Source organism: Monodon monoceros, unplaced genomic scaffold, assembly GCF_005190385.1.
Source record: "Monodon monoceros isolate NGI ecotype Baffin Bay Population unplaced genomic scaffold, NGI_Narwhal_1 Super_Scaffold_3, whole genome shotgun sequence".
NCBI lineage: Eukaryota > Metazoa > Chordata > Mammalia > Artiodactyla > Monodontidae > Monodon > Monodon monoceros.
In genome coordinates, this window is record NW_021703780.1 from 25,756,288 (window position 1) to 25,771,609 (window position 15,322).

General features: G+C 42.0%; 1 protein-coding gene across 23 annotated transcripts in view; it reads left to right on the forward strand.

Moving 5' to 3' along the window:
* Positions 1-15,322, forward strand: part of PKHD1 (PKHD1 ciliary IPT domain containing fibrocystin/polyductin) — a 623,301-nt gene that overhangs the window by 83,392 nt on the left and 524,587 nt on the right. For all 23 annotated transcript variants that reach the window (XM_029242351.1, XM_029242350.1, XM_029242348.1 and 20 more), the window contains one exon: positions 4,963-5,113. In XM_029242351.1, coding sequence (XP_029098184.1) covers positions 4,963-5,113 — 151 coding nt within the window. The remainder of the gene's footprint in view (positions 1-4,962; positions 5,114-15,322) is intronic.

Genomic DNA, 15,322 nt, shown 5'->3' on the forward strand with positions numbered 1-15,322 from the left:
TTTTAAATTGCAGTATAGTTGATTTACAATGTTGTATTAGTTTCAGGTGTACAGCAAAGTGATTCAGTTATACAAATATATTTTTTATATATATATATATATATATATATATATATATATATATATGTTCTTTTTCAGATTCTTTTCCCTTTTAGATTGTTACAAGATACTGAATATAGTTCCCTGCGCTACACAGTAGGTAGTGATATCAAATGATATTTGTCTTTCCCTGTTGGGCTTACTTCACTTAGTATGATAATCTCTAGGTCCATCTATGTTGCTACAAATGGCATTATTTCATTCTTTTTTATGGCTGAGTAATATTCCACTGTGTGTGTCTCTGTGTGTGTGTGTGTGTGTGTGTGTGTGTGTGTGTGTGCGTGTATGTATGTGTATATATCTCACATCTTCTTTATCCTTTCATCTGTCAATGGACATTTAGATTACTTCCATATCTTGGCTATTGTAAATAGTGCTGCAGTGAACATTGGAGTGCATGTATCTTTTTTTTTTTCCCCCAAGGGAAAGATACTCATTTATTTATTTTTATATTTTTTTACATTTTTTTTGAATTTTATTTATTTTTTTTATACAGCAGGTTCTTATTAGTTATCCATTTTATACATATTAGTGTATATATGTCAATCCCAATCTCCCAATTCAACCCCCCCCCCGGAGTGCATGTATCTTTTTGAATTATAGTTTTCTCTAGATATATGCCCAGGTGTGGGATCACTGGATCAGCTCAGAGGAGGTTTCTCTGAAGAAGTGCCTTTTCAGCTGAGCTAAGGACAAGTGTCATTATGGAGAGTCAGGCAGTGGGGGCAGCAAGTGCAAAGGACCCATCAAGTTTCATGAACTGCCAGAGGTCAGAAGGGCAGGAGTAGGGTTAGAAGGAGGAAAAGTGGCTCGAGAAGAGCTCGGGGATGTATTAAGGCCTCAAAGGCCATAGTAAGGAGTTTGGATTCTATTCTAAGAACAGACTAAGTATCTTTCTAAAGTCACAGTCAAGCCCCGGCAGTATCAGGACTGGAACCCAAGGCTTCTGACTCACAGTGTACTCAGCATGATGCTGTATTGTTGGCATCAGTAACAGAACCTTGGCTGGGCTGTGAGGGTCCAGGAAATTTGAGACATGGGGAGCAATTTCAGGCTAAGTGAGGGAGACAGAATGATGGCATGTGTTTTTACTGCCTACCATAGAGAGTGCATCCAAGGAGAATATCTGCTTACTTTTGGATCTGGTTGGACCGACTGAAAGAGCAATAGATTGGGACTCAGGAAACTTAGGTTCTAGAACTCTCTCTCCCACCATTTGGGCCAAATATTCTTACCACATTCCCTCAAAATAGATATTTGTGTGCATGCGTGTGTGCATGCACATCCATATCATCTATATCTATGTATTTCTCTGTGTACGTATATGTCTATAGTTAAAACTGGCCAACTGTGCTCCTTAATTTGTAGGATGGTTGTGGAAGAAAACATGACATAGTAATATTAAGAAACTTTGAAATTTTGCAAATGTTAGTCCATTTTTGACATCCTGGTGTCTCTGCTCATCTTGATGATGGCTTTTTAATGAAAAAAATTTCTAGTCATATAATCAGGGCCAAAAAAGAAAAGAAATATGAGCTAAAGGTTGTGAAAAAGTCTAAGCCAGCAGAAAAGGGTTTTAACTCTTTCAGAGCAAAAAGAACATGATTTGTTTTCACACTCTTCTTGTATCGGGAAGCAGGGCACACAGGGTGGGAAGCAGCCTGGAAACACAGGACAATGCAAGGCAGAGTCAGGGATGCCGTGGTGCCCAGGCCTACGCCTGACATCACAGAGGTGTGAAGGACCTTCTGTACCATGGTCACTAGTCTTTCCTGGGAAGATCAGTGGCCCCACTGTGACATCTGCTTCCTCTGTCATGTGCCTACGACTGCGGGGAACAGACTGTCTCCTCCGGGAACGGCCTGGAAAGCCACAGCGACCCTTGTTACAGCATCGACAGATATCAGCAGGGTCTTCTACTGGGGGACCAGCTGTTAGAGCACTTGCTGAAGAAACAGGCTTTGTTTAATTTGTTCAGGACTCGGTCAGCTGGAGTGACCTTCCAGTGGCAGGTGATATATATTGTGTTTCTGGAGTCACTAGCAAAATGGAACAATCCACTGTGAGCTGGTGGGCATTGCTACAGGCAGATGAAAAGAGGGCAGGGTGACTTACCTCATTTTACTCTAACCTTTGCTGATGAAGAACCTAGAAGGGGCAGAAGAAGTCTTGTTAGGAGGTGGAAGCCCATGATCAAGAAAGGTTGTAAAGGTCACTCCTTCCCTTGAGTTCAAGTCAGTATCCCAGATCATCATATAGTGAGTATAAAAAACCTGCTCATATGAGTGAAGATCCACAGTTGGAAATGAACATGAGAGGGGAGCACAGAACAGAGAGGTGACAGGCAAATATTCTTTCCCTTGCCTAAGAAGCAAAAAAAGGGAATTCTGGAAAGGTAGACAACTAAGTTTACATTATCCCTGACAAAATTCCAGAATGAATTATTAATCAGATGGCTTGTGAGCCTTCAGAAATGGGAGTAGCAATCTGGGAACCGATTCACAAGGAACGAGATGGTGTGGAAAACCAACTTCATTTCCTTTCTGATGGCTTTATAAGAGATTTATAATGGCAGTGGTGATGGAGAGCTTCTTAAACTATTCTAGCAACCCTCCTACCCCCCGCCCCCCAGTAGCAAAAGAAAGGTTCTAGCTGCAAAGCCCAAGGTACCCTGTCACAGAATCAAGTTGCTTTGAAGTCAGGTGTTTTATTTGAAAAGTCCATGTGAATTTTGCATTCTACTTCATCATATTTCCATAGGTATCTAAATATTACATTTTAATTTGAAAGTTAAATTACTTTGCTTTGCTTTTCTGAATCTTTGCATGCAAGTGACACTCCAGGAGCAAATGCTGTGTTTATCCTGTGGCTTTGTCTACCCTTGGATGATGGCTCAGCTAAATGGATGTGTAGCTACACTACAGGCTCAGATTCAAAATGTATTTGAGCAATGGGTCCACATCAGTGAGACGACCCGTAACAACAATGAATGTAAATTCCCACATTGACATTTCAACAATAATACCACCTATGTCACTACCACCTAAAACTATAACAAGAACTGGCTTTATCGGACACTTCCTTGCACCAGATTCTGGGCAGGTCCTTTTGTAGGCTTCATTTTGCTCCATTCCCCAAACACCTCTTTAAAAGAGTATCTTTATGATTAGTAACTTCATTTTATAAACATGGAAAACAAAGCTTAGAGAGTCATGTCTTCAACAATGTCGGATGGATGGTAAATATCTGCTCGGGGATTCGAATCTAGCTGGCTGGCTTTCAAGCCTCACTTTTGCATTATAATGCTTCTCAGAAAATCGGCTGAACACATGCAGCATGGTGAAATCCTCAGGTAATTGTGGCTCTGAGACTTTGAGTTCACCACCATCTTAATTTAAGCTTAGGGGCTACAAAATGAACACAGTATTAGGTGCCATGGTGGGGAGGGCTTCGATAAAGGGAGACCACAGCCTCAATGGTCAGCCAAACTGGGCTGCACAATATTAACATATTGCCAGTCTACAGTAGGTGTAGAAGACAGTGAGTATGAAGTCATGTCCTGGGTGGATACGGAGCTGGGAACGTTTTAGCATGAAGACGAGGAGATGACGTAGATGTGATAGTTATCCTGCTCATTATTTCTAGCAAAGTGTGGGAGAAACCATTTCGACATTGATTTGAAAAAAGATGTTCTAGTTGGACATGAGTTATAGTTTCTCAAGCAGTGATCTTTTGCCCTTTTCATCACCAGTCCTGGTCTTCCCGTGGGATATGCCAACTTCGTGGTGATGTCCCATCAGCATCTCAAAACTTGGGAGTATTGCTCTAGGAGACGGGACCCCTTTGATTCTCATCTCGGAGTTGCCTTATTTTTGTGTTTGACTTTATGCAAATCACCAATCTCTTTGAGTTACATTTTTTATGCCTCTACCTAATTTACCGGCTGAAATGAGATCATACGTATGAAACTGTTAAAAAGTGTAAAACATCATGCATTATTATAACTAATAATCTTGGAGCTAGTTGCAACAATGCCTAAAGCCAGGATTATTCTTGAGTAAATATCACACCTGTTCGGGGCCATACCCTGCAAACTCCATGCTCTCCTCTCCTCTGGACCACATATTTGTAGACTTTCTGTAATGCTACACTGCAGTTTTTCATTTTAAATCCAGTCTGGTTTCTCTCCTTAAAGCAAGAGGACTTTTAAAGCAAGTGGCTGGTAGTATAACTGGCACATATATCGAATCTCCTTAGTCTGGGCGGTTAAGTAAGTTTAATTAATTTACTAAGTTAATGTTCCACTGCTAGCAACAGAGCCTCATTGCCATCAGCTGGGGAGAGGGAATTGAAAGCCTAAATGAGCTCATTTTTTCACAGTTGGAATTAGGGACCAGTTAGCCAGTTGTGTGGGTTTTCCAATTTCTCCATCTGCCCTGGGGGGATTCAGGCAATTCACTCCCCCATCACTGAATGTAAGAACAGGAAGAGGGAAGGGGAAAAGAAAAAAAATTTTTTTTCCCAACATTTGCTTCCATTTTTGGAACTGGAAGTATTATCTGTGCATTGCTTCTTTGGTTGGGTTTGGAGAAGCTTTTGCTAATGTTCCTGATAGAGCTGGAAAAGAGAAAGGCCTCAGTGAAAGATATTTACCATGTGCATTTTCATTGCAGGGTGTGCAGATAAAGGGAAAACAAATAAACAATAAAAGAATGGAAACAAAATTACAGAAATTTGCAAAATTTGACAAATGGTGGCCTGTGGTTGCCACAAGCTAATGGCTTGCAATGATTAATAAGAGTAAAAATAATTGCATTTCATTAAGATTGATGACACCCCATTTAACCTCCCCTCTCGTTTCAGCCCTAAAGTGGAAAGAGATGAAGTTCTCATCTATAATAGCTCCTGTACCATTACCATGGAAACTGAGGCAAAGATGGAGTGTGAGACGCCTAATCAGCCAATTACCGCCAAGATTACTGAGATACAGAAAAGCTGGGGCCAGAACACTCAGGTATAATCAAATCTTTTTTACAGACTGATTCAAACAGCTCAAATTAAATTTGTAATATTGTGTACATTAAAAAAACAATTTAGCCCAAATGGCAGCGATATATAATATTAAATGCTCTCAAACTTTGAGGAGCTGGTCTAATGCACAGCATCTGAATTCATAGTTAACTATGGTTAATCATATATTTTCTCAAAAATAAATGAGTGCTGCCTGGGCTCTTTTAAAGCAAATTCTGAACAGATAATCTCAGCATTTTGTCCTGCTTTCTGCGAGCGTGTTTGAAGGAAGCTCTCAGTGGTTTATTTCTCCATGAAATAAATGGCCTACAATTTAACCAGGCCCTTCTGGAAGGTTTCCAAATCACTCAGCCATCCTCAGTTGGTGGGATGGCAGCGTCTCCTGGTCCATCCCGAAAAGTCTGCGGGGTCATCTGGTCCAGCCTCCCTACCTCACCCATCCATTTTTAAAGCATCTTAGCCACCCCTCCAAGTGGGTTTTGTAAGAATGTGTCCTTAAAAGTCCCTTGTGGGAGATTCCACAGCCTCCCAGGAAATTTTCAAAAATTGAAATCAGAGACAAAGGGCTGTTTGGAAATGTATCAGATAATCTTTTACAACTCTCCAGGCTTCTCATGGTACACAGATAAAAAATAATATTTATTGAGCACCTACTCCCTTAGGTGTCTTTCTCTTTATGAAAGCGATCCTCAGATCTCCCTCTTTTGTCTCTTTTATTGGAACAAACATTTATTGAGCGCCTATTAAGTAACACACGCTATCGGAGATCCTCTCATGAATGCTGCTCCGATGAAATCTTTGCAATCCCAAACTGTACCTCCTGGGTTCGTGAGGCCTGTTTTTCTATAACTTTTGGGCTGGTGCTGAAAAAACATGCAGTTACAAATAATGTGATTTTTCTGTCCTTTCTAAGCTGTTCCCTGTCTGCCTTTCCACCCCCTGTCCCCCGGGGTCTCCCTGTCCATCCTATTACCTCCTAGGCTTTTCACACCCCTTTCCCAAACCTTCAGGTTGTTGCACAGGGCTGTTGCTTCTTCCTTCATTGTGTCCCCGCCTGCCAAATTCACCTCTTCCTTTCAGTGTATTGATAGCTTTAATTCTTTATCTGCAGCACTATCGTCCCCTAATCACAGCCTCCTCTTCATGCCCGTGCCCCTTCTCAGCAGTTGGCTGGCAGTGATGTCTCAAAGGTTTACTGTAGTGAGTGAGGCTGCTGAATCAGCATTGAATTGTAGAAAGAGAGCTGTGGGCTGAAGGCCAGCTGTGGGACACTGAGCATTCTTTAAGGCTTTCCGGGCTTAAGTTTCCACCTGGGGAATAATAAGCTGGGTTGTTAGGGTGCACCTCTGAGCAAATGCCGGTGACAGGGAGGGAGAGGCAGGTAGCACAGGGGTTAGGGGCTTTGAGCTGGACTGCTGGGAATGGAATACATCAGTTGCTCCCTGGGAGACTTCAGGCAACTTAGCCCCTCTGTGCATCAGTTTTCTCATCTGTAAAGTGGGGAGAAAAATGGTACCCCCCCCCCCGAAATAGGGTTGGTATGAGGATTCTAGCATGTGAGCCGCTGTGAACTGCACGTCACACACAGTAAATGTCCAATGTTGGTTGTTCTTGTCCATGCTCATTTGCTAGTCTCAGTGCTAGAAAATGATACAGGATCCTTTCTCCATAGTGCTTGCTGCTTTGACCAGATCATTTCACTTCTTAGATTTCATTGAATTTCCCATCATCTCAAAGACTAATTTTGAGTTTTTTGAGGGCCTTAAATGTCTGTCATCTTTAAATGTTTATACAGCATGTATTTATTGAGTTCCAATCATGTTCAAGGTCCTCTACTATGAAAGAGAAAAAAAAAATGTGGAAAGAGACCCCTCTTTAGGGGGCAGTAGGGAAGACAGGTCGTGTATGGAGGTAGGTGAGGTTCAAAGAAGCACATGAAGAGTCAGTTCATCACAGTTGGATGTAATGTTGGACACCATCCGACCAGTGACTCAGCAAGGGATGAGTTAACTGAGGTCCATAAAGAGAGGTGATCTGATAAATCACACAGCTGTAATTTGGCATCATAACCCATGCAGCCATAAGTCATTGTGGAGGAAATAAGCCAATTAATCTTTAGGAACTAGAGGGGCATGTGTCTAAACCTACTAGGCTAATGTCAGTGCCTAGGAAACTCCAGTCCTGGGATGTATGGTTGTCCCATAGATGTTGGGAAGTCTGGGGACCTTAGGTACACAATTGCCTTTTCTGGGCCTGGGAAGAACCAACACTGCCAGATGCTTTATCAGGGCTAGAGTTCTGGTCTCTAGGTCCAAGTACTATGTGAGAACCTTGGAACACTAGTTCCATGGAATGTTAATAAGTATTCTGGGATAAAAGGGTTCCAAACTCAAATACATTTATGAAAGTTGGATTAAATATATATATATATTTATATATAAAACATATATATATATATATATATATATATATATGTTTATTGAGAGCATTCAGTATGTGAATATATAATGTAAAATTCCAGGAAAGGGCTGTAGTGTGGAGTATTACCTGAACCTGTTTGTCCACAGAGCCCTTTATTCCCAGAATTTCTTTGGGGGCTGGTATCTGTCCTGCTGCCCTCACTTTGGGAACTGTTGCCCATGCCATGCTCTTCCCCCTACCCTAGAGTGGAGGGTCAGAGTGGGGAAGGTTACATTCAGATGGGGCAGTCAACTGAAGGTAAGTAGGTAGCATTTGTATTATGCCAGGAAGGATGGGCAGGATTCAGGCAGGCGGGGATGCAGAGGAAAGGTATTTTCGGTGGCGAAACGAGGATGCACAAGGCACTGAGGCAAGAACCCACAGGAATAGTGTGAAGAGCATGGTGTATATGAAGGGGACTAGTGAGTCGTAGGTTTGTAAAGATGGGCTAGGATGAGATTGTGATGGCAGGTTCAGCGTTTTTCCTTCAATTCATCAGGTGACAAGTAGTCCTCAAGGAGTTACTGCAAGATCCCAGGCGTGCTTTAGTCACATTGGTCTGTAGCTGGGTGTGGGACGCCCTGGGAAATGGAGGGGAGATGGGTGAGAGGTAATCGAAGGAGGGAAGTGGCAGAGGGAGTGGAGGGGAGGGGACACACGCAATAGTCAGCACTTGATAACTTGTGTTCGGCAAAGTGTTCAGAGAGACTGAAAATTCAATGTGGGAGGTGGGAAAATTATCGGTCAATTTTCCCAGTGGTCTTTTCAGATGTTTGAAGTATATCTGTATATCTATATCTATATATCTATATCTATATATCCATGCTCTTGATTCCAGAATTGTAATCTCCAGCCCAGAACTCTTTCCTGAACTTTCGATTCCCAAACTTCATTGCCTCCTGGCATCTTCACTTGGATACCGAAATGGCATCTCAAGTCTAACAGGTTCTGAGCTGAACTCCTGATCTCCACTGCTGCTCTCCCCTAGCGCCTCTTCCCCCCACCATAGTCCTGAACTGAGTTGATGGCAGCTTTTCAGTTGCTCAGGCTGTGGAGGCATCCTTGATCTTCTGAATCCCATGTCAGACCCATCAGGAAATTCTGTTGTCTGTACCTTTCATCCGACTGCTTTGTAGCAAGTTTGCGGCTGTCACCTCCGCCATCATCTACTGATGATTACAGAGCTGGTCTCCCTGCCTCTCCCTCTGCCTCCCCTTTTCAGTCTATTCTAATGGAGCCCCAGTGACCCTTTCCAAATATGTCAGGTAATTACACTCCTCTCAAAACCTTTCCGTGGCTCCCAAATGCTCTCTCAATAAAAGCAAGTCCTTACACTTATGTAAAGGGCCATTCTCTGCACCAGCTTCCCACCTCCAGCTCCTCTTTGGCTTCACCTCTTGTTTCTGTCACCTGTACCTGGTCTGTCCAGGCCCAGCGGCTCCCTGCTGTTCCTGGAACACGCCAGGCTCACTTCCACACTGAAACTTTTGCATCTGCTCTTCCTCCTGCTTAAAATACTGTCTCCTCCTTAAAATACTGTCTTCTGCTTAAAATACTGTCTCTTTTTCTTTTTTGAATTGAAGTAGAGTTGATTTACAATATTGTGTTAGTTTCAGGTGTACAGCAAAATGACTTGATTATACACACACACACACACACACACACATATATATGTATATATATATTCTTTTTCAGATTCTTTTCCATTATAGGTTATTACAAGATAATATAGTTCCCCGTAAATCCTTGTTATTTAACTGTTTTATATATAGTAGTGTGTATCTGCGAATCCCAAACTCCTAATTTATCCTTCTCCCTCCCCCCTTCCCCTTTGGTAACCATAAGTTTGTTTTCTATGTCTGTGAGTCTGTTTCTGTTTTGTAAACAAGTTCATTTGTGTTAGTTTTTAGATTCCACGTATAAGTGGTATTTGTCGACGGACATTTAGGTTGCTTCCATGTTTTGGCTATTGTGAATAGTGCTGCTGTGAACATTGAGGTGCATGTGTCTTTTCAAATTCGAGTTTCATCTTTTCCAGATATATGCCTAGGAGTGGGGTCACTGGATCATATGACAACTCTACTATTTTTAGTTCTTAAGGAACCTCCATACTGTTCTCCATAGTGGCTGCACCAATTTACATTCCCACCAACAGTGTAGAAGTGTTCCTCCATTCTCCATACCCTCTTCAGCATGTATTATTTGTAGACTTTTTGATGATGGCCATTCTGACTGGTGTGAGGTGATACCTCATTGTAGTTTTGATTTGCGTTTCTCTAATAATTAGCAATGTTGAGCATCTTTCTCCATCCCTTTTCAAGTACAGCCCTCTGTTTTAACTTTTTGCTGAAATGTTACTTCCTCAATGAAGCCTACTTTTACCACAAAGTTACAACCCAGTGCTGCTCACTCCATATATCATACCTACAGTTTTCCTTAGTCTGCTTTATTTTTTCCATAGTCCTTATCACCTGCTAATATATTATGTAAGATACTAATTTATTTATTTATTTATTTATTTGCCGTACGCGGGCCTCTCACTGTTGTGGCCTCTCCCACTGCGGAGCACAGGCTCCGGACGCGCAGGCCCAGCGGCCATGGCTCACGGGCCCAGCCGCTCCGCAGCATGTGGGATCCTCCCGGACCAGGGCACGAACCTGCGTCCCCTGTATCGGCAGGCGGACTCCCAACCACTGCACCACCAGGGAAGCCCAAGATACTAATTTATCATGTTTATTGTTTTGCATCTGACTTTTCTTGCTAGAACATGATCTCCAGGAAGGCAGAAATGCTTACCTGCTTTGTTTGATGGTGTATCCCAACTACCTAGAACAGAGCCTGAATCAGTTGTACAAATGAACAATATAGAAATACAAATAAAGGCAGTTAAAAGAAGCCTTCTCATATGTTGCTTCTCCTATTCCATCCCCTGAAGAGTATATCTGAAAGGAGACACACACACTCACACACACTGGTGTACATACACTCATTTGCACACAAAGATGTTATTGCATCATTAATACTGTTCAACTTGTATTTTTAAAAAACCTATTGACACTCTAGGGTATCAGCTCCTTGAAAAGAAGAATTTTGTTTTTTTACTGCTGTTTCCCAAAGCTTAGAACTATGCCTAATACACAGCAGATCCTGTTAAAAATTATTGAATGGACGAATGGATTTATGAATGAGTGAATGCATCATGGTCATCTCTCCATTTTAGCACAGGTACATTTGTCTCTTCTTCAGAAGACATTGATCATACCTACTGTGTATCGCCGTGATACATGAAACAAGAGAAAAGATATTAGAAAAAGCAAAAATCTAAGAGTGCTAGAAAACACAATAAGGTGCCATAAGACAGCCAGAGGTTTTGAGGGATTTCTGAAGGATAAAGAGTGGATTGGGTTGGATGGGTAGAGAAATCACAGCAGAATAAACACAATGCAAAGCCAGTTTAGAGAAAATGGATAGAAAGAGTCAGCTATACTTTTCAGTGGAGCTCCAGGAGAAATTCCCAACTTGAGAGTCATATAGGGCAGATATCAGGGTAACTGAAGAAAGGATTGCTTGGGAGAACTACTAGGGCCATTTCCCTTCCTTTTCCCTCTCCGTTTCTTTTTCTCTGTCCCTGTGTACTCAGAGTGGTGGCTCTGTGGCTCTCAAGACAAAGTCTTAAGAGCAGCTCACAAAGCAAAAAGGGGATTATTTGCTTGGGGACAGGAGATGGGTATGGTCCTTTGTGAGTATTAGGGTCTTTGTTAAACTTGGCCAAACCCAAGGCAACTCTGAAACTCCAGGACAGACTCAGGGAAAGAAGGAAGAAAAGGGCAGGGAAAAACAGCATTCTCCTAATTTCTGCCTCGAAGGAATCCCTTTACTTTCCCTCCACTCATCCAGATGTTTCACCTAGCAATTTCGGTTGTGATAACTTGAAGAGGTTTCTCTGAACATCTGATCTGCCATATCAGTGGAAAAAGAAGTTGGAAACAGTGCTATTAAAGTTATCTGGGAGATGATTTTAAACCTAGAGTCCTGTACCCCATCCAATACTATCTGGAACAGAAACAAAATAAAGACATGTACGCTATACAAAATTCAGAACGTTTATCACCCCTGTGCACTCTCTGAAAAATCACGTGCTCTGGCAAACCATAAAATGAATCCAAGGATGAAGATGATATGAGAAACAAGAAACAGTAATGAACAAAGAACCTGAAAAATAGCAAAACCGGAGTAAAAATGGGTGAAAATATGGCTGTGAAGCTTAACGTAGTTAACAATGAACTCTTAACCAAACTGAGGCAGGAACCTCCTGTTTCAAGTAGATATAATAAAAGGAGGACAAGAAACAGAGGCATAAACCTCCCTTTTTGATAAAATGAGATTTTTGTAGCACATGCACAGCATTATGTGAAGATGGAAAGTATATGGGAGAATGTGGAGGACTTCATGGGGAGGAGGAAAGCCAAAATTAAGTTCCTGCAAAGGGACATTTAGATAAAAAGCAAGACAGTTTGCTCTACTGGGCCCTAGAAGAGCTTTGGATTTAGAGAAATTTAGGTACCAGGAAATGGTCATGAGGCAGGAAGGGGTTGCTTGAAATCCTCGATAAAGAGTGTCTGGAGCCCAGGACCTTGCTATTGGTGGACCCAAGCAGACATCTCTTTCCTACTCCTTCCTCCAGGAAGCAGGGGCATAATTTATGGACAGATTGATTAATTAGGTGCCTGATATCAAGCATAGGGGAGGAGGGGATGGAGAATCTTGAAGATGATTGGAAGATCTGGTTACTCTTTGAAGAGAGGTCAACCTTCCCCGACCCCGCATGAAATTCTGTCCTTTGCCCCCAGCTCCAGCATCCTGGCAATTCATGTTCTATTCTTTCCAGAAAGGAGACTAAAAGATACTTTTCTGGAGCAATTAAACCAGAGTAAAGACCCACAGATTTGGACATTTGGAAGCCTCATGACATCCCGCTTATACAGATCGTCCACTTAGATGTTTACTGCGTTGCTCTTAAATGTGAATGGACAGACTTCTGGTTTTGGCCACGAGAGAGTGATGATTTTAGACTTACCCTCCTGCTGTACACAACTGTGAAACTAGTTGGAATATATTTCAGGCTTTGGATATTAGACAGCACAAGGCTGTGATCCTTGAGAGAAGGGAAACACACAAGGAGAGCAGCTTTCTGTCTGAGAACAGTATTCCAGGGAAAGAGACCTCAGGCAGAGAGAAGCAGTCTCCCTGTGGGAGCCATCGGAGGCTGGGGCTCGGGGTTGCTTATGTAGGTAGGAGGTATGGAAATGAAAGAGGAGGTAGGAGGGATATGAAAATATTTAATGAGATAATGGCCAACATTTTTTCAGATTTGATGAAAAATACAATCCCATAGATCCAAAAAGCTTAATGAATCCAAATCAGAGGAAACATTAAGAGATCCATTATTGGAGTTTTCAATACTGTTGAGATGTCAGTCCTAAGTAATATTTAGAGACAATGCAATTCCAATAAAACAACCCAACTTTATTTTTTGGTAGCAGTTTCCAGGCTGATTAAAAATTTCTATGGAAATGTAATGAATAGCAAAATCTACCTTTAAAAAGAACAAACTTTGATGACTTACTCTGCCCGATTTCAAGTCTACTATAAAGCTATGGTAGTCAGTAGGAGTTCCAAGCAAGATCTCATTTGAAAGGAGGTTTCTGTTGCTAAAAGTATCTTTGAAAACTCTTGCTGCAGTGTCGTGGAAGCCAGGGGAGGGGAGAAATTGAAGGAAGGGGTGATGAGGCACATCAAAAGGTAATGTGATCAGAAGGTCCTTAGTGATGCTTGAGGCTGCAGGACAGTATTGTTGGGGAGGAAAACCAGATTTTGAGGGGTTAAGGGATAAGTGAGTGGTGAGTAAATGTAGGCAGCTGATACAGATCACAAGTAGGAAGGGAAAGGAGGGATGCAGGTAAGTATCGTGGTGGGCAGCCAGCCCCTTCCTTGTGCCCATACTCACTACCTCACTATCATTGGCGCTAGGGATGGTTTCTTATGTTAAAGGTGCTTTGATTCAAGCTGGAGTCTTCCAGAATGTTACTTGATTTGACAAGACCAAGTCTCTGCAGGTCTCTCACTCTATTCATTCTTCTACTGACTACAAACTAGCTTTCACGCCCCTGATACTTGGCTGTTAAAAGAGCAAAACCCCACTGCTTAACTTAATCCCTACTTTCTGTTTAAGGAGCTTCTCCTAGAAAATTGGTGCGATACAGTGATGCAACAAATTTTACGTTTTCTTTATAATGTGTATAGCTAGTTAGAGGCTAATTTGAAACTACTTTCTAGTCCCTAATTGATTTTTTTTCTTGTATTACTGAAATCCCCACACACTTTTTCTCTTTTGTTTTCTCTCCTTTCCTTTCTTCTCCTTTTGGTTTTTCTTCTTTCCTTTTCTTTTTCTTTCTTTTCTCCCTTCCCTTCCCCTCCCCTCCCCTCACTTTCTTCCCCTCTCCTCTTTTCCTTTTTTTTCTTTTCTCTCTCTTCTTCCTTTTCTTCCCTTTAAACCACCTCTTTTATTCAGTGTTTGTCTTCAGGGGTGTGTGCCTTTGGAGGGAGATGCTTTTGGAAGCAGAGTTGAGCTGGTCGTTAAGCCTAAGTGCCTAACAATTAAGTGCTAGTCACCTCCCAAGATGAATGGATATTTAACTGATTTTCCAGAACTGTATCTTTTAACTAAGAACGTACAGCAGCTCTGCAGTTAGTTCCCTGTGTGGTAGTCTCCTCCACTATCCAGTTCTCATCTGTTTTGAGCCCTAGGAAGCTTGGCACACTCCCACCCCTTTTTGAAGTGTGATGGGCCATGTCACTTGCTTAGCGTGTGGATAGAAACACTTCATGTCTCGGGCTCGACTCTCCAGCCCTCTCTTTTCCTTTGCCGTGATGACTAAATGGTCCAGAGTGTGGTGTCAACTTATAGAGGACAGCTATTCCATCCTGGAGACTTGCCAACATTTGTAGTGGACTTTGTGTTGTGCCCATGAGGATTTGGGGTTGTTCGTTACTGCACGTCATCTAGCCAGTCCTAGCTATAGACTAATGACCCCATCTAACCTTTAGCCTGGTGGCTGATTCACTGCATTCCACATGATGCCTTTAATTCTTCTCTGTGACTCCACATGGAATGATGTCCTGGTTTATGTTCTTGGTGGCAGGGATGACAAGCTGGACTATGAGATGGGACCATTAGGCAGAACTTATGGCCTGATGGGAGTTAGCGGGGTAAAGCCAGTCTCCTTACCAGACTCTGGATTCCCACTTTCCGCCCCCTTCATTGGTGGTGTGCTTCTTTTCTCACCCTGATGCCCTGAAGGTCCTCTGTGGAATTTTCTAGTGCCGAGAAATTGATCATCTTCTTTTGCAGTGTTGTTGCAAACTGTGGGAGTTTGGGGGATCGATGTGGCTATTTCTGGTATCTCCACCTGTGCTGAATCTCTGTTTATTTCCTCCTAAGAATCACTCTGGAACATTATGTACGAAGAAAGTTTGTTCCAACAGAGCATGTATTTACACTGTAGTCTATATCCATATCCATAGCCCTGTAGAATCTATGTATAGGTGTTTTTCCATTACACTTATGCTCTTTCGTTTCTTTCTTTAAATTTTATTAAAAAAATCTTATTATGAAGATTTCAATCACAAGGGAAAAAGAACACGACTCAAGTAGGCTTAATAAAGTGACTCA